The sequence below is a fragment of the Nematolebias whitei genome, chromosome 12 (assembly GCF_014905685.2).
Source record: "Nematolebias whitei isolate Nwh7 chromosome 12, NemWhi1, whole genome shotgun sequence".
Lineage (NCBI taxonomy): Eukaryota > Metazoa > Chordata > Actinopteri > Cyprinodontiformes > Rivulidae > Nematolebias > Nematolebias whitei.
The window spans coordinates 13,608,080-13,628,557 of record NC_056509.1 but is presented as its reverse complement, the minus strand read 5'-3'; the positions used below and the strand labels follow the sequence as shown (position 1 = coordinate 13,628,557).

Here is a 20,478-nt window from a genome sequence, read left to right as displayed (position 1 = left end):
GAATTGCCAATCTACATATGTGTGTGTGTCTTATCTCACTCAGCCTTATAACCTGAATCTCTCACTCTCTGCTTTTTGAATTGAGAAAGCTCCTCGGATGAGGAGCGAAACGTCTTCTGTTACAAATAAAGTCCAGTTGTTTTTGTATTGAACGCTTTTTGAATTCATCATGTCCTGGATGACTGAGAATCTTCACCAGCTCTTTGTAACATGATTTTAGCATGATAAAAGAAACGTGAAATTTGTGCTTCTTCCATTTACGTTTGGCTTTCCTGCATTGATGTTTGGCTGCGTGAGTGAGCTCATTCATCCAAGGGTGTGGAGTGCGCTTTGAATGCCTAATTTTTAATGGTGCAACTAGGTCAAGCACCTTGGCACAGGTCTCTTGATGTACAATGACTAGCTCATGGGTGTTCATAGAGGAGGATTCACAGACTGAGAGAGTTTTTAGTAAAAGCAGATGAAAAGAGCACAGCAGTGGAAGGGTTAAATATTCGACAAGGCCTTGCTGGAGGGGGTTTGGACTCGTTGACAAAAAAAGTGTTGAAAGAAATAGGTTTGTGTTTAGAGAAAACTGCATTCCCAATTTCTAACTCAGAAACAGATAAACCAAAGGTTAATACTAAATCCAGTGTGTTGCCATGCTGGTGACTTAGTCCTACAACATTCTGTACAAAGTTCAGTGACTGGATCAGATCTAGAAAGTCCTGAGTTAACAGCTTTTCAGGGCAACAGACATGTATATTGAAATCTCCCAGAATCAAAACCCGATCATATCTGAGAAGAATCCAAGTTAAAAAGTCAGAGAGTTCAGCCATGAAGTCCTTATTATATTTGGGTGGCATGTATAACACAGCAGAAAAAACAGGATTTGAACGGACCACCTCAAAACACAGCATTTCGAAGTTAAAAAAATTAGCTGGTATCTGTACCAGTTTGCAGTTCCATCATTTTTTGAAAATAGTTAATAATCCACCACCTTTGCCTGATGTTCTCGGAGCATTAAAATAAAAAAAGTCCGGTGGTAAAATTTCCGACAGGGCCATGAACTCACCATAGGAGAGCCACGTCTCAGTCACGCAGAAGAAGTCCAGACCGGTGGAGGAGAAAAAGTCCTTCAAGATGAACGTTTTATTAGCAGAGATCTGGTGTTTATCGGTGCAATCCTTGTAGGAATCACAGCAGGAGAAGTTGTCCACGAAGTTAAGACCAGCAGTCTCAGATTTGTGGAGTTCGACCCATGACTCCAACGACCAGAAGCCCAGCCGCAGCAAACAGGTCTGCTGTAGAAGCGTGACCCGACCCGTGAGACCGGGAAGGACTCAGGTGGATCGGCACAGTGCCAGGACAGGTGATTTAAGATGTGGTCCTCGGTTGAAGAGGAAGCCGCAGCAGCAGCTCGACAGGCTTTGATCCTCACAAGACTGCTGGCTCATTTTCCACGGCGCCGGAAGCAATGTCTTTGAGTGGGCAGGATACCACGGTGGAGGTAAACAGGAACGTCTTTAAGCAGAGTTGGGGGTCCAAGAGGGGGTCCAGAGTTACGATCATTATGATCAAACAAAGCAAGACTGGTGGCAGATAGTCAGATATTTAGGAGTTGATGACGTTCATAAACCAGCAGTGAGTCGATGTTGTAGGTGAAAAATTACAAAAACAGAAAAAACACAATCACTGCAGACAGAGGTGGAGGGCAGGCCATGCACAGCAGCACCATCTTCCCAGAAGTCTCCAACTAGTGCAAAGGACATGAGGGAGAGAGGGTCATTGCCTTTGCTTCCAGATCCCTGAGGGGTGCGGAGTGTAATTATTCTACCTCAGCGAAAGAGTGCTTAGCTGTAGTGTGGGCTGTTGAAAAGTGGTGGCATTTCATAGAAGGATCTGAGTTCACATTATATACTGACCATGCAGCATTGACTTGGGCATTTAATTGTCCAAAGGCAACCTCTCGCTTGACCCGGTGGGCGCTTTGGCTGCAAGAATACCACTTCAAAGTCCGATATAGAAAAAGGTTACATAACATGGTTCCTGGTGCGCTATCAAGAGCAGGGTGTAAAACAGACTTGGCGTACGTGGCAGCGGCCATATCTAAATATGGGTTAGAGATACCTTTGGCATTGGCTGACATCAAAGGGGCTCAGAAGAACAATTCCACCCTGCTCTACATGGTCCAGTCATCGGCTGATAAGAACCCCAACAGAATAGAGTTCTGTAAAGTTCAGGATGTCTGGTATAGGAAGTCCTTTGTCACAGAACAAGGAGAAAAGTTTCAGCTGGTTGTACCCAAGTCTATGAAAACCCAGTTTCTCAGTTATTTTCATGATCACCCTCGAAGTGGACACTTAGGGAAACTACCAACATTGTTAAGGATACTGGAAGTAGCCTCGTGGTCCACAGTCAGGAAAGACGTCTGGGCCTATATTAAAACCTGTGTCACCTGCCAAAAGTATAAACCAGACAATCAGAAGCCAGCGGGGCTCATGCAGCCTACTACAGTAACCGAAGCATGGGAAAAGATTGGTGTTGACTTGATGGGTCCTCTTCCCCATAGCAAGAATGGAAACAAATACCTGTTGGTAATCATTGACTATTTTACTAAGTGGGTAGAAATGTTTCCACTGAAAGACAGCAAAGCTCAGAAAATTTCCAACATCTTAAAGAATAAAATATTTACCCGCTTTGGTGTTCCTCGAGAGCTGGTATCAGATTGTGGCCCTCAATTTACAAGCCACGAGATGAAAAACCTCTGTCGCACTTGGGGTGTGATTCAAAAGTTCACCACAAGTTATCATCCCCAAGCCAATCTTACTGAACAGTCAAATAGAACGATTAAAACAATGATATCCTCCTTTGTGGGAGAACATCATACCAACTGGGATCAATGGATCCAAGAGTTTAGGTTTGCCATCAACGCTGCACAGCATGAGACAACAGGAAAGTCACCAGCTGAGCTTACTCTTGGTCAACCTCTCAAAGTCCCATAAGAGAGAATCAATGGCCACTCTCCTAGTCCTCGGCAGACACCCTATAAACTTATGGATAGACACAAAGAAATGACTGAACAGGTTAAGTGGAAAATAGGGTGGAACCAGGCCCGACAAGCTAAGTAGTATAATGCTCGTAGGATAAGTGTATAGCTCTTTCCAGGAGACTTAGTCTGGGTCTGGTCCCATACACTTTCCAAAGCCACTGACAGATTTTCCTTAAAGCTAGCACCTAAATGGAAAATTATCTGGGTCACAGCTTTACTGGAACTAATAAATAGACAAGAATTTGACAGCAGAGTGGGGTGTGGCAGGTGAAGCAGCATGCGGAGATGCAGCAAACATATCGGTGAAGCTCCCAAGTTCGCCCAGGATAACTGAAGCTGGGCTTCATGCTGAAGTTAGACCCAACTCTGGAGGGGAAAAAAAGACTCCCATATTAACGCAAAGTGCCACACGGGGAAGGATCGGTCCGGATTTCCTGGAGCCATTTTGGCAGAGAGCACTCCAGGTCTAAAGAAGGAAACCCCGGGGACAGAGACGCCAACCCCATGAGACGTTTCCTTATTATTTTGTTGTTGTTGTTGTTTTGAGAGACTGGAGGATCTTATGGGCCCCAATGAGTTTTTCTTTTCTGAATATTTTTTGGGTGCCTAATTGCTGACTTTTTATTGGGACAATAAGAGAGATCTCTCTTGGGAAATATAGGAACTTTAATTATTTTGGAGACTTTATCATGATCATGAAGATGTGCTCGTGTAACTGATTATGTTTGAACATTGATTGGAACAGCTGATTTTTGTTTGATTAATATATCGAGCCTCGACCAACAGCACCTTGAACTTGACGTGTCCAAGTTTTTTTTTTACTTATTTTCTTTATTTCCTCTTTTCATTTTTCTTCCTAATGTTTATTTAGGACAGTCCAATGTTATACTCAGTTTCTTAATATTTTCAAAATAGTTAAAAGGACACTCTTGAGTGTGTACAAGCTCATGTTTAGATGGGAGATTGTTACAACAGAACAGGACAATACCCAACGACGACACAACAAAGGACAAGACTCACAAACAGACTTATATACACAGACAGGACAGGATTGCATCAGCTGGGACCAGACAAAGGAGAAAATCAGGATTAAATGAGACACATAAGGGTGCACAGACAGAGAAGGCCCACAAGATGGCACCATCCCTACAGTAAACCCCCCCACCCCCACCACCCCCAAGGACGCCCTCCTGGCATCTCAAAAATAGGCTCATCCCAAAAGACTTGGGACGGAGGAGGGAGGAACTGAAAGGATGGAGGGCCCTAAGATGACAAAACAAAAACTGACAACATCTGGAATCAAACTGAACATGAACAGGGGAACACAAAAATGTCTGGTCGATCAGGTGACCATCTAGCAAGGTCATGGTTCTGGCGGGCGGCTGGAAGGCTGTCCATCAGACCGGAAAGGGTCAGGAGGGCAGCCAGGAGGCCATCCATCAGGCAGGAAGGGGTCAGGTGGGAGGCCAGGAGGCCGACCATCAAACTGAAGCAAGTCGGGCGGGCGGCCGGGAGGCTGTCCATCAGGCTGGAGCAGGTCAGACGGGTGGCCGGGAGGCCGTCCATAAGGCTGGAGCAGGTCGGGCGGGTGGCCGTGAGGCCGTCCATCAGGCTGGAGCAAGTCGGGCGGGCGGCCAGGAGGCCATCCATCAGGCTGGAACAAGTCGGGCGGGCAGCCGGGACGCCATCGATCAGGCTGGAACAAGTTAGGCAGACAGCCGGGAGGACGTCCATCATGCTGGAGCAGGTCAGGCGGGCATCTGGGAGGCTGTTCAGGCAGAAGCAGGTCAGACGGGCAGCCTGGGGACCATTCATCAGGCCGGGGCCAATCAGGCGGACGACCGAGAGATTGTTCAACAGGCCATACAGACAGGATCAGGTCAGACGGGTGGCCTGGAGACCATTCATCAGGCAGTGGGCCGGTCAGGCAGACGATCGAGAGGTCATCCATCAGGCTGTACAGACAGGATCCGGTCAGACGGGTGGCCAGGAGGCCGTTCAGGCAGTAACAGGACAGGCAGGTGGCTAGTAGACCATTCATCAGGCCAGGGCCGGTCAGGCAGATGGTCGAGAGGTCATCCAATGGGCCATTCAGACAGGCACAGATCAGAAAGGTGGCCAGGAGCTCGTTCAGGCAGGTCAGGGCTGAAGGCCTCAGGCAGGTCGGGGCTGAAGGCCTCAGGCGGACCAGGAGTGAAGACCTCAGGCAGACCAGGATCTTCTACGGCTGACTCAGGATCTACCACGGTTGGGCCGGGAGCAAAGACCTCAGGTGGGCTGGGAGAAAAGACCTTAGCGGACCAGAGACAAAGACCTCAGGCGGACCAGTAGCGAACGCCTCTGGCGGACCAGGAGCGAAGACATCAGACAGACCAGGATCTTCTACGGCTGACTCAGGATCTACTGAGGTTGGGCCAGGAGCGAAGACCTCAAGTGGGCCGGGAGCGAAGACCTCAGGCGGGCCGAGAACAAAGACCTAAGGCGGGCCAGGAGCGAAGACCTCAGGTGGGCCGGGAGTGAAGACCTCAGGCAGACAAGGATCTTCTATGGTTGGGCTGGGAGCAAAGACCTCAGACGGACCAGAGATGAAGACCTCAGGTGGACCAGTAGCAAACACCTCAGGCAGACCAAGAGCGAATACCTCAGGCGAGCCGGGGACGGAGACTTCTGGCGGACCTGGATCTTCTGCAGTAGACTCAGGATCTTTTGCGGTCGGGTCAGGAGTGAAGATCTCAGGATGAGGCAAGGACCCCTCAGCAGGCTCAGGACCCCCAGGTTGAGGCATGGACCCTCATCAGACAGTGCAGGAATGAGGACTTAGGTGGATGGACCAGGAGCAAGGAGCTTGGCAGACGGGTCGGTGGCGAGGAGCTCAGCAGACGCTGAACCCTGAGGCTGAGGTGAGGATCACTCAGCAGTCTCTGGACCCTCAGGCTGAGGCATGGATCTGGCTGCAGACTGTGGGCTGGTTGCAGGCTGTGTACCACTGCAGGTTCTGAATCATCTGCGGCAGGTACATGATGCTGAGCATGTTCAGTGTCTTCTGCAGCAGGTACAGGAGCAGACGTGGATGGTACAGGATCCTCTGGAGGCAGTGTGGGACCTACAGCAATTTCTGTGATGGTTGCAGGTTCAGGGCCAGCTGCAGTTTCTGTGATAACTACAAGTTCAGGGCCGACTGCAGACTCAGGGACAGCTGCAGACTCAGGGACGGCTGCAGACTAAGGGCCGACTGCATACTCAGGGCCGGCTGCAGGTTGTAGGTGGGCAGCAGGTTGTGGATGACCTACAGGTTCTGGACAGCCTGCAGGTTCAGCATGATCTAGTGCTGCTGATGGTTCTAGACTACCTGCAGGTTCTGGAGAGTCTGGTACCGCTGCAGGTTCTGGACTAACTACAGGTTCTGGAGGGACTGGGACTGCAGGTTCTGAGACTGCAGGTTCTAGATAGGCTGTAGGTTCTGGAACTGAGACAGAATCTCTGGAACCCTTCTGCCACCAACCTCTCAGACGTGAGTAGCGGTGTGGTTCAGGTCCAGGATCGGGCCAAGTGTGAGGAGCTGAGTGTGAGGGTGGTGTAGGCGGTTCTGGTTTAAAAACAGGGGAATCCGATTTTGGTCGAGGACTAGGACTGGCAGCATACGGTTGGATGAGCGGCTCCAGCCAACACTTTTCCTCCAACATATCCTCCATACCAGGAGAGTCAATTAAGCTTGGGAGACAAATATATTCCTTCCACATGTCCTTTGTGGTCACCCACCTTTCCCACAGATCGTAGGAGGTGGCCGAGTTTGCATACCTCTAGATAGTGTTGCAGAGTCGAAAATAATCCTCTTTAGAGAGTCCAGACAATTTTTTTTCATCTGCTAGGCTCATGGTTGGTTGCATTGTACTGTCAGGGTTTCTGACAGAGCAGGGCAGGAGTGAACCCAATAATGCAGTGAAAAGTCTGGACTCCAGGATTTACAAAAATAAATACGCTTTAATAATAAACCAAAAAGGCTGACGTGGCAGCAATGTACAAAAAACAGATCAGGCTGGCAGGACAGAACAGGACAATACCCAACAATGACATGACAAAGGACAAGACTCACAGACAGACTTATATACACAGACATGACAGGACATAATTACAAACAGCTGGGACCAGACAAAGGAGAAAAATCAGGATTAAATGAGACACATAAGGGTGCACAGACAGAGAAGGCTCACAAGATGGTGCCATCCCTACACTGTTGTTGTATGACAGTCTGATGAAGAGGGTGCTGAGGGTTGTCTATAATGTTCTTCATTTTATGAAGAATCCTTCTTTGTACAGTCATCTCCAAAGGTTCTAAAGGAGTCCCAAGAACTGAGACAGCCTTCTTTATGAGCTTGTTGATCTTTAAGTCACTTGTTCTGGTGCTGCTACCCCAGCAGATGATGGCAGAAGAGATAGCACTCTCTACAACAGACTTATAGAAGATATGCAGAATCTTGCTGCAAATACTGAAGGACTTCAGCTCCCTCAAGAAGTACTGTCTGCTCTGTCCCTTCTTGTAGACAGCTTCACTGTTGCATTTACAGTACAGTCTGTTGTCCAGGTGAACTCCAAGGTATTTATACTTCTCCACCACCTCCACTTCTTCTCCCATGATGGAAATAGTGTTGTTGTTCCTGTTTCTCCTGAAATCTACAATCATCTCCTTTCTTTTGTTCACATTCAAGATGAGATGATTGTTTCCACACCATGCCACAAAGCGGTCCACCAGTTCCCTGTACTCAGCTTCTTGTCCATCTCTGATACACATGACCACTGCAGTCATCTGAATATTTCTGCAGATGACAGGAGTCTGTTTTGTACTGAAAATCTGAGGTGACCAGAGTGAAAAGGAATGGTGAGAGTACAGTCCCCCTTAGTGCTCCTGAGCTACTGACCAACTGGTTAGACACACAACCCTCCAGTCGCACAAACTGTGGTCTATTTGTAAGGTAGTCTTTGATCCAGGTGATTGTTGAGGTTTCCACCTGAGTCTTTTGGAGTTTCTGACAAAGCAAATCAGGCTGGATTGTGTTAAATGCACTGGAGAAATCAAAGAACATGACTCTCACAGTGCTGTCTGCCTTTTCTAGATGACAGTGAGTTTGCTGAAGCAGGTGTATGATGGTATATTGAACTCCAAGTCCACGCTGATAAGCAAACTGCAGTGGGTCCTGATATGTTCTTGTTTGTTTAGTCAAGTGGGCCAACAGAAGCCTCTCTAAGACCTTCATGATGTGGGATGTCAGGGCAACAGGTCTATAGACATTGAGGACTGATGGGTGAGTTTTCTTTGGAACTGGAACAAGGCAGGAGGTTTTCCACAACACTGGAACCTTCTCCTGGGTCAGGGTAAGGTTCAGGACTCCTTCGGGACTCTGGGACTGACACCATATAGACCTGCAGCCTTATTCTGGTTCAATCTCTCCAGCTGCTTCCTCACCTGACTTCTAGAGACAGAGGGGAGAGGCAAATGAGGTATCAGCATCTTCTGATTTGATTGAAGACCAAGATGTAGAAAAAGAAGGGTCCATGACCGAGGTGGTAAATAAAATATTTGAGGTGTGACAGGACAGCCTTGGGTCAAAGGAGGGTGGTATGTCTGTTGGGCTGTGGGCAAGAGAAAAGGATGCTGAGCTTGTTCCTGAACTGAACCTATTAAAAAATGTGTTCGGTTCATTGGCTCTGACCAGGCTTCCATCCTTCTGATCCTCCTTCTGCTTGAAGCCTGTGATCTTTTTCATCCTTGATCACACCTATCTGATATTGTTCTACTGAAACTTGCTCTCAAGCTTCTTCTTGTACGCCTCCTTACTGTTTCTTAACTTGACTTTTAGTTGCTTCTGTGTACTCCTCAATAATTCCCTGTCTCCCTCCCTGAAGGCTCTTTTTTTCTGGTTTAGCAGTTCCTTCAGGTCAGTGGTGATCCAGGGTTTGTTATTGGGGAAGCATTTCACTGTTCTTGTAGAGATGGTGTTGTTTACACAGAAGTTTATATAGTCGGTCACACACTCGGTCATGGCATTGATGTCATTTCCATGTGGCTGACAGTGCATCCCAATCTGTAGCCTCAAAACAACCCCACAGGGCTTCTTTAGCTTATGTTGACCATTTTCTCACTGTTCTCTTTATTGCAGGTTGTCTATGAACAAGGGGTTTATATTTGGAGCAGAGAAACACAAGATTGTGATCTGATTTTCCAAGAGGGGCTCTTGCTTTAGCGATGTATGAATCCTTGACATTTGCATAAAGCAAGTCCAGCGTTTTGTTTTCTCTGGTAGAGCAGCTGACAAACTGTTGGCATGTCAGAAGTGTAGCAGAGCATGAGACATGATTAACATCCCCAGATATTGCAACAAACTCACTAGGGTGTTGTGTCTGTAGCTTAGCAACCTCGGAGCTGATGACATCACACACAGTCTTGTCAACAGCACTGGGTGGAATGTAAACAGTTGCCAAAGCAACACTGGTGAACTCTCTTGACAAATAATATGGATGACAACTTAGTGCTAACAGTTCAATATCTGGACTGCAGAGACAACACTTCACAGTAACATGTCCAGGATTACACCATCTGTCACAAGCACTGCCAACCCACCTCCTTTTTGTTGCCACTCCTCTTTAAATCTCTATCTGCTCATATGGTCAGAAAGCCTGGCAGAGAACTGCTGGAGTCGGGGATATGATCCTACAGCCATGTCTCAGTGAAACACATAACACTGCATTGCCGATACTCTGGATGAGTTTTTGTTAGGGCTTGAAGTTCATCCAACTTGTTTCCCAGCGATCTCACATTGCCCATCATGATCGATGGAAGAGATGGTGTGAACTTCATTATTCTCTCTCTTTCTCTCTTCTTCGTGCCTGCTCTGCATCCACAGCGCCTCCTTTTCAACTCATTTGGGCTTGGGAGATGTTAATCATCTGCTCCCGGTTGTAAAAAAACAACCTTGTTGTTATTGTTATGCATCATAACAAATGTCCAAAAGCAAAGACATTTTTGTAAAAGTCATTCCAGCTGCACAGCATCCGACACCAGAGGAAATAATCATCCAAAAAAGTTATTTCTATCCAGAAAAAGAGGAATTAAAGTTTTCAAAAGTAATATCTCAGAATGAAAGTAACAGAGCTATGCCAACATGCAGCTACTTTGAGCAGCACAATTCTAGAACGTCCATCCATCCATTTTCTTCCACTTATCTGGGGTCGGGTCGTGGGGATGGGAGCCTAAGTAGGGAGACCCAGACTTCCCTCTCTACAGCCACTTGGGCCGGCTCCTCCGGGGGAATCCCGAGGCGTTCCCATGCCAGCCGAGACACATAGTCCCTCCAGCGTGTCCTGGGTCTTCCTCTGGGCCTCCTCCCAGTAGGACGTGTCCGGAACACCTCACCAGGGAGGCGTCCAGGAGGCATCCTAAACAGATGCCCGAGCCACCTCAACTGGCTCCTCTCGACATGGAAAAGAAGAGGCTCTACTCTGAGTCCCTCCTGGATGATCGAGCTTCTCACCCTATCTCTAAGGGAGAGCCCAGACACCCTGCGGAGAAAACTCATTTTGGCTGCTTGTATCCGAGATCTCATTCTTTCAGTCACAACCCAAAGCTCGTGACCATAGATGAGGGTGGGAACGTAGATCGATCGGTAAATTGAGAGCTTCGCCTTTTGACTCAGCTCTCTCTTCACCACGACAGACCTGTACAGTGCCCGCTTCACTGCAGACACTGCACCTATCCGCCTATCGATCTCGCCTTCCATTTTTCCTGCATTCGTGAACAAGACCCCAAGATACTTGAACTCTTCCACTTGGGACAGGACCTCCTCCCTGACCCGGAGAGGGCACTCTACCCTTTTCCGGCTCAAGACCATGGACTCAGATTTGGAGGAACTGATCTTCATCCCGGCTGTGTCGCACTCGGCTGCGAACCACTCCAGCAAAAGCTGTAGATCACGATCTGATGAAGCCAATAGGACCACATTATCTGCAAAAAGCAGGGATGCAATCCTAAGGCCACCAAAACGGATCCCCTCAACACCTTGGCTGTGCCTAGAAATTCTGTCCATAAAAGTTATGAACAGAATTGGTGACAAAGGGCAACCTTGGCGGAGTCCAACTCTCACCGGGAACAAGCCCGACTTACTGCCGGCGATGCAGACCAGGCTCTGACACCGGTCATACAGGGACCTAACAGCCCATATCAAAGGGCCCGGTACCCCATACTCCCAGAGTACCCCCCACAGGTCCCCCCGAGGGACGCGGTCGAACGCCTTCTCCAAGTCCGCAAAGCACATGTAGACTGGTTGGGCAAACTCCCACGCACCCTCCAGGACCCTGCTGAGAGTGTAGAGCTGGTCCAGTGTTCCATGGCCAGGATGAAAACCGCACTGCTCATCCTGAATCTGAGGTTCGACTATCTGACAGATCTTCCTCTCCAGAACCCCCGAATAGACCTTACCAGGGAGGCTTAAGAGCGTGATCCCCCTGTAGTTGGAACACACTCCACGGCCCCCCTTTTTGAATAGGGGACCACTACCCCGGTCTGCCAATCCAAGGGAACTTCCCCCGATGTCCACGCAATATTGCAGAGTCGCGTAAGCCAACACAACCCTACAACATCCAGAGCCTTAAGGAACTCTGGGTGAATCTCATCCACCCCTGGGGCCCTGCCACCGAGGACCTTTTTAACCACCTCAGCACCCGAGATTGGAGGGCCTGACCTAGAGTCTCCAGGCTTCACTTCCACAGAGGAAGACGTGCCGGTGGGATTGAGGAGGTCTTCAAAGTATTCTGCCCACCGACCCACAACATCCCGAGTTGAGGTCAGTAGCACACCACTCCCACTATAAACAGTGTTGGTGGTATACCGCTTTCACCCCCTGAGACGCCGGATGGTGGACCAGAATTCCCTCGAAGCCGTGCGGAAGTCTTTCTCCATGGCCTCTCCGAACTCTTCCCATGCATGAGTTTTTGCCTCAGCGACCACCCGAGCTACATGTCGCTTGGACTGCCGGTACCCATCAGCTGCTTCCGAGGTCCCACAAGCCAAAAAGGCCCGATAGGACTCTTTCTTCAGCCTGACAGCATCCCTCACCGACGGTGTTCACAACTGTGTTCGAGGCTTGCCGCCGTGACAGGCACAACAACCTTACGGTTGCAGCTCCGATAAGCTGCGTCGACAATAGAGTCACGAAACATGGCACACTCTGACTCAATTTCCCCCACCTCCCCCAGAACATGTTCGAAGTTCCCCCGGAGGTGGGAGTTAAAGCTCCGTCTCACAGGAGACTCTGCCAGACGTTCCCAGAAAACCCTCACAATACGTTTGGGTCTGCCAGGTCTGACCGGCATCCTCCCCCATCATCGGAGCCAACTCACCACCAGGTAGTGATCAGTGGACAGCTCCACCCCTCTCTTCACCTGAGTGTCCAAGACATGTGGCCACAGATCAGATGAGATGACGACAAAGTCGATCATCAAACTGTGGCCTAGTGTGTCTTGGTGCCAAGAGCACATATGGACACCCTTATGCTTGAACACGGTGTTCGTTATTGACAATCTATGACGAGCACAGAAGTCCAACAACAGAACACCACTTGGGATCAGATCCGGGGGCCGTTCCTCCCAACCACACCACTCCAGGTCTCACTGTCATTGCCCACGTGAGCATTGAAGTCCCCCAGCAGAACAAGGGAGTCCCCAGGAGGTGCACTTTCCAGTACCCCCTCCAAGGACTCCAAAAAGGGTGGATAATCTGAACTGCTGTTTGGTGCATAAGCACAAATGACAGTCAGAACCCTCCCCCCACACGTAGGCGGAGGGAGGCCACCCTCTCACTCGTTGGTGAATGCCAATACACAGTCACCAAGATGGGGGGCAATAAGTATGCCTACTCCTGCTCGGTGCCTCTCACCAGGGGCATCTCTAGAGTGGAAGATTGTCCAACCCCTTTCAAGGAAACTGATTCAAGAGCCATGTGTAGAGGTGAGTCCGACTATTTCTAGCTGGAACCTGTCAATCTCACACACCAGCTCAGGCTCCTTCCCCATCAGTGAGGTGACATTCCACGTCCCAATAGCCAGCTACTGTAGCTGAGGATCACCGCCAGGGTCCCCGCCCTCGGCCAGCACCCATCCTACATTGCACCCGACCCCTTTGGCTCCTCCCACAGGTGGTGAGCCCATCGGAAGGGGGACCCACGTCTCCTCTTTGTGCTGTGCCCGGCCAAGCTCCATGAGTAAAAGCTTGGCCACCAGGCACTCGCCCGCATGCCCTACCTCCAGGCCTGGCTCCAGAGTGGGGCCCCGGTGACCCACGTCCGGGCGAGGGAACATCAAGTGCATTTTTTTCTCATCATAGGGGTCTTTGGGCTGCACTTTGTCTGGCCCTTCACCTAGGACCTGTCTGCCTTGGGTGACCATACTAGGGGCATAAAGCCCCTGACAGCATAGCTCCTATGATCAATGGGACATTCAAACCCCTCCACCACAGTAAGGTGGCAGCCCAGGGAGGGGATTCTAGATTCTAGATTCTAGAACATCATCAGCTAAAAATACGCTAAGCTCTAATAGCATAAAAACAAACACAATACACTGAACAGCAGCACAAACATGATTATGTGTGAGCAGATGAGTACTAATGAACACAGCAACATGAAACAGATCAACAGCAACATCATGTGATTTTTTCACAGTGATTATTCTGGTTAGTGGGAGAGTCTGCATGAGTCTAACAGCCTCAGGGTAGAAGCTGTTCCTCAGTCTAGTGGTTCCACACTTAATGCTCCTTAACCTCCTTCCTGAGAGGAGCGGGGTAAAACGTGTGTGTGCTGGGTGAGTGGGGTCCTTCATGATGCAGGTGGCCCTCTTCCTGCATCTAGAGGTGTAAATGTCTGTGATGGTGGGGAGACTGACACTATCAGTCTTCTGTGCAGCCTTCACCACTCTCTGCAAAGCTTTTCTTTCTGCAGCTGTGCAGCCTCCGTGCCACACGTTGATGCTGGAGCACAGGATGCTCTCCACTGCACACCTGTATAAGGAGGTGAGGACTGAGCTTCCCAGACCAGCTCGTCTCAGCCACCTGAGGAAGTAGAGTCTCTTATACACATGGGCGTCAGAAGCATCTGTGGGGTGGGGGGGGGGGGGGGGACACTATGTGTGCTCGTGCGCGTGTGCGTGCGCGTGCACACGCAAATTTGTATTAAAAAAAGCAACATTTCATCTAGAATTCCTTACTTTAATTCCTTTTAAAACATGTTTCTCACTAAGTTTGTGTAAATTCAGTTCTTTTAAAGACATTTCAACTTTAATGCACTTTAACACACAGCATCAGGTCGGCACTATTTGTGTTTATGGAGAAAAAACGTCACCACTGGACTTTTTTAATTGTGTTCAAGGCTACTCATCTAAATGATGTTTCGCACAAAGCTTTAGGACAATAGGTGTGGGGTTTTAAAGATATTTCAATTTTAATTCACCTGAACACAGCGTCTCTTACACCTGCAGCGTCTTACAGCATCACAGCTACTGCTAAGCTAAGATGGACGCTTCCCTCAAGCATCCTCCTAACATGAATATATGTTTACGATCAAGCCCCCGGTCAACAACTGCCCGCACTAAGCTCGCTAAGCTGGTGAGTGATCAACACAGAGGTGTCTCATTCTCCTCCACCTGTGAGCGATCTTTGCCAAGGCAGGAGGAGACACACAGAAACACTGCAGGCTGCTTGAGAGTTGGCGTTAACCAGGAAAACCTGGAGTCGATTTTTAAAGGTTTGAGTATTCTCTTATTGATCAAGTGGAATGGATTCATTCACGAAGAAGGAGAAACTGCGCTGACAGAACTAATGTTTTATAGTAAAATTGGGGGGTCCAAATGAAAGTTTTTTTAATGTGTGGGGGGGGGGGGGGGACACATCCCCTGCACATATAATGGTTGTGACGCCTATGCTTATACATTATTTCCATTTTGACTGTAAATCAGGGTACAAATGGTCAGTATACACCATCCATCCATCTTCTCTCCCCACTTCTTCCTTACTGGGTCGTGGCTGGGCTGGTGCCCATATCCAACAGCCACTGTGCGAGAGATGGGGGACACCCTGGACAGGTTGCAAGTCCATCACAGGGACACATAGAGACAAGACAAACAACCATTAACTCTCTCACTCTCACCTAGGCACAATTTAGAGTTACCAATCAACCTAATATTTTTTTTCACTAATTCAACCTTTATTTAGACAGGTTAATCCCTTTGAGCCTTGGGGACTCATTTACAAGAGAAGCCTGATTTTAACAAAGAGTGATGACAACAGTGGATAACAACGACAACAATAAACAATCATAAAGAGGCATACACATTTTTTTTTTACAAATTAAAATAAAATGGCAACCAAAAGGACAGTCAAAAAGAAAAAAGTAGCGGAAAAAAACAGCTAATTATAAGTCGCTGTAGAAAACTAAAAACAGGAACATGTATGCATTGGGTTTTGACAGGAACTTAGCAGATATTTGAAGCCACTTAGACAAGTCAAGGTCAAGAGCTTCAGATGTTTTTGCAAGATATTCCAGGAAACAGGATCGGAGTAGGAGAAAGCCCTTTTGCCTCGTTCAGTCTTCACAGCTGTAGTGAACTAGGCCTCCGACCACAACCTGTCTCTGAAGACCTTCATGGGACAGGAACTGTTATTTCATTGATTTGAATCCAGAAATACAAATTATCTCATCAAGAGACTATTTATGTATCCTGAATTAATCAATTGAAAGAACACTTATTTTTGATTATCAAGATATTCTAAAATAGTAATGATAATGTAAAAAGAAGAGTGTTCTTTCAATTGATTAATTCAGGATACATAAATAGTCTCTGGATGAGATAATTTGTATTTCTGGATTCAAATCAATGAAATAACAGTTCCTATCCCATGAAGGTCTTCAGAGATAGGTTGTGGTCGGAGGCCTAGTTCACTACACAGCGCAGGCTGTAGCTGCACTTATGCAGAGACGTAGGAGGAGATGTATGAAGGCTGCAGACCAAGAAGTGATTTAAAGGTGAAAATGTATCAGTGGGAGAGTCTGCGTGAAGTTAATGATGTCCAGTTAACAAGTGAATACAGGGTACAGTGGTGGGTACGATAATCACAGCCAGTTAAGAATCTTAGTGCACCATGGTAGGCACCATCTGCAGGGTGCAACATGCATGTTTTTGGTCTGTGGGAGGAAACTGGAGTACCCGGAGAAAACCCATGCATGCACGGAGAGAACATACAGAAAAGTTCCTGGCTGGGATTGGCCCCAGCAACCTTTTTGCTGCGAGGCAGCAGCTCTACCACCATTTCACCCCAGTATAAACTGGCTTACTGAAAATATAACTTCAATATTAGGAACAAATTTTCTTGAAGAAACAAGTCTAGCAAACTATTTTCCTATTTTATGGTTAAAACCTAAATTCTAAACAGTGAGTCAGTATATCAGCTTGACACACATTTACTTATAAATGGTAAATGGTAAATAGACTACTTACAGGTATATAGTGCCTTTCTATCTTCTTTCAAGATACTCAAAGCGCTTTACACTACAATCTGTGTCCTCATTTACCCATTCATACAGCACTCTACTAGATCTCTACAAAGCTAATTGAACAAATCATTCTAATGAGACTAATCAATGCTTTAGATCACATTCATACACTGATGAGACACACATCAGAGGCTTTGAGGGGTTCAGTGTCTTGCCCAGGGTCACTTCAACATGTGACTGCTGGTGGATTCGAACCCCAACTCTCGCATTGGAGGACGACTGTTCTAACCACTCAGCCACAGCCGCCCTTTAAGTGTGTTATTTAAGGCCTAAATATTTTCAAAATTAAGAGGAAAAGCATGGACTTTGTTGTTTTCAACCAGTTTGACACGACTGCCATCAAGGAAGAAGGCCGGCAATGGAGGAGGGGGCATGACAAAGAGACCAATTTATCACCAACATAACTGGTTTGTTCCACTTTGGAGTAAGCTGTTGGGGGAAGAATCTGTTTTGTGTTGTGTGTTTCCTTGACTGATGAAGCCTTCTGGATCAAAGGCGAAACGTTTCAGCACAAAAAAAGAAACTGTCTAGATGACCTGACTGAAAAATGTTGAATTGTATACCTGGATTATTGAGCATGGACTTTGCTGTTAAGAGGAAAAAGACCACAATTTAAACACAAATGTTTGAGTGGAATTAGTTACAACACTGGGAGCGGAGCTCTAGCTAGACAAGGTAGACGTAAAAGTACTTAAATTCTTCTCAAATGCTTGAAGTGCAGCTTTGTAGTGGTTTGGTTTGAGGGGTTATATCACTTGCTAATTTTGTTCTGGTAGTGGTAGAGTGCCAAGTTGGTGCTTTGAACCCTAGGACTTAGTTGGAGTCTCATTACATCTCCTCTCCTGTTTTCACATCATGCATACAATGTTTGTTTGTTCTTGGACTGATGACACAGCTACAGAACACTCGAGGTGTTAACGGCCTGTAGCTTGGTCATGTAAACAGTACACAGATAGAGGTATAGCGCATACCAAGACCTTCTTTCAGCCTTTCCCTCTTGCCACAGCGAGTCGTCCTCCTCCATCTCACTCATACAGAACATACCAAGATGGCAGCTGTAAATCTCACCTACAGCCTTCAGTCACCATTTCTATGATTATTACCCTTAAATATTACTTTATATCAGATATTTTGACCAGAAATAACAAGACTGTCTCAAGTATATTGAGGGGGTTCATTCCCCCTGCTCTGTTCTTACTGGTTCTCTGTGGAACATGATCAGAAACAAAACTTTGATTTTACGTAACGTTCCACATGTCATAGAAGTCATCACCACACTACTTTGTGCCTTCTTGTTTCTTTTTTTTACATTTACATTCCAGAAAGATTTTTTTTTTAATGTATCTGTTTCTAAAATCTTTGTCTGCTTGTCAGAGTAGCCCCATTTTGTGTTTTATGTTTGTATTAATGGTAAATGAACTTATTTAAGAAATATTTAATTAATACCAAAAATTAATCATCATGTTAATAATCCTGCAAGCTTTCTTCTGTTTGAGTAAATCTCCTGTTTGTTTCTGATTCCTTCAGAGAAACACTGTTTACAGCTTTACTGGCTGTCTGAAGAACCTCCAGCTGGATGGACACCAGCTGTCCTCTGTAGCAGAGACATTTGGGGTCACACCTTGCTTTGAGGGCCAATCTGAGGCAGGAACATACTTCTCAGAAGAAGGAGGATACGTCGTCCTGGGTCTGTTTCCAGCAGCTTTACACAAGTTTTTTCACTCATTACATGACATTTCACATTGATCATTTCAAAGTGTTTTCTGTCCCTGTCCCAGAGCAATGAGGGGGAATTAGAAATAATCTCGGTCTGTCCGTCCATGTGTGCACGTTGAGAGCATAACTTGAAAAATAAGTTAGACACAAACTTCCATTTTGGTGTGTGGCTGCATGTAGCTGCTGGAAAGGTCAATATCAAAAATTGAGTTGCCATGTCAAACAAGATGGCCATTGCTATATGCACGTGTGTGGTATTTGAACACCCTGCGACTTTGCAAGTTCTCCCATTTAGAAATCATGGAGGGGTCTGAAATTTTCATCTTAGGGTGCATTCACACCTGATAGTCCGGTAGATTCGGTTAGGTTGGGGACCAATATTCATGACATTTTGTTTACATTTGAGCTGGTGCGTTTGCATTCACACTGCACTGTGCAGACGAGCCAACCTGTTGAACCAACCTATTCCCCCGCTCGCCTGTGGGGGCGCTGCACCAAGAACTACTGAAAGAAACAACACAAAAACCTCTGAAGACACTTCTTCTTCTTCTGGAAATAAAAACAAAAATAGAGTGGCATCAAGTTTTAGCAGTTTTAGGAGTTATATTTTGTCATTTTTCAAAAATGGACTCAGCATGAGCAGAAGATGAGGCAGAAGACCATAGAGAATATTGTTTTTCACACAAAGCAGCTAACGGCTCCATATAAGGTAAGAGAAATGCGTGTTTGTTTGCCCTGCGTTGTACTCAACTTCTTGCTTGTGGAGCGGGGCCGGTCTGTTTACATTCACACTGTACTCGAACCGTGCTGGAGTTCTCTTCTACTGGACTGAGACCTGACCAGCCCGGGCCAGAGGTCACCTTTTTTTTCCATGACAGAGTTCGATGGCGCGTTCACACCTCCCCAAATGAACCGGACTTTCTAGGAAAACGAGCAAGAGTTCGATGAAAGTGGACTAAACAAGGCTGGTGTGAATGCACCCTTAGGTGCATGTCCACTGTGAGAGACATGATCTAAAAAATAAATCCTGAAATCACAATGCATGAGTTTTTAACAATTTATTTTTGTGTTACTGCTGCAAATAAGTATTTGAACACCTGTGAAAATCAACGTTAATAATTGGTACAGTAGTCTTTGTTTGCAATTACAGAGGTGAAACTTTTCCTGTAGTTTTTCACAAGGTTTGCACACACTGCAGCAGGGATTTTGACACATTCCTCCTCACAGATCTTCTCTAGGTCAGCCAGGTTTCTGGGCTGTCGCTGAGAAACACTGAATTTGAGCTCCATCCAAAGATTTTCTATAGGGTTTAGGTCTGGAGACTGGCTAGGCCACTCCACAACCATGATATGCTTCTTACGGAGCCACTCCTTGGTTGTCCCGGCTGTGTGCTTCGGGTCATTGTCATGTTGGAAGACCCAGCCACGACCCATCTTCAATGCTCTGAGGGAAGGAGGTTGTTCCCCAAAATCTCGCAATACATGGCCCCGGTCATCCTCTCCTTAATACAGTGCCGTTGTCCTGTCCCATGTGCAGAAAAACACCCCCAAAGCATGATGCTTCCTCCCCCAGGCTTCACAGTAGGGATGGTGTTTTTGGGATGGTACGCATCATTCTTCGTCCTCCAAACACGGCGAGTGGAATTAAGATCAAAAAGTTCTATTTTGGTCTAATCTGACCACATAATGTTCTCCCATGACACCTCTGGATCATCCAAATGTTCATGGGCAAACTTAAGACGGGCCTGGACGTGTGGTGATTTAAGCAGGAGAACCTTCCGTGCCATGCATGATTTTAAACTATGACGTCTTAGTGTATTACCCACAGTAACCTTGGAAACAGTGTGCCAGCTCTCTTCAGGTCATTGACCAGCTCCTCCCGTGTAGTTCTGGGCTGATTCCTCACCTTTCTTAGGATCATTGATATGCCACGAGGTGAGCTCTTGCATGGAGCCCCAGTCCAAGGGATATTGACAGTCATGTGTGACTCACTACACCAGTTTGTAGTGAGTCACGTGGGTACGTGTCACTTGTTGTATGGCAAATATATGAAATATATATGCATACAATATTCACGAGTTCTTCATTTTTCTGACTGTGTAATGCCGTGCATTGAATTTAACAGAAATGCGAACGAGAGACGT

At 47.0% G+C, this 20,478-nt stretch overlaps 1 protein-coding gene across 1 annotated transcript in view; it reads left to right on the top strand.

The window, feature by feature from the left end:
* lama4 (laminin, alpha 4) overlaps positions 1 to 20,478 on the top strand; it is a 258,674-nt gene that overhangs the window by 178,760 nt on the left and 59,436 nt on the right. Inside the window, exon 36 of the mRNA XM_037685717.1 lies at positions 18,147 to 18,306. Within this exon, the coding sequence (XP_037541645.1) occupies positions 18,147 to 18,306 (160 nt within the window). The remainder of the gene's footprint in view (positions 1 to 18,146; positions 18,307 to 20,478) is intronic.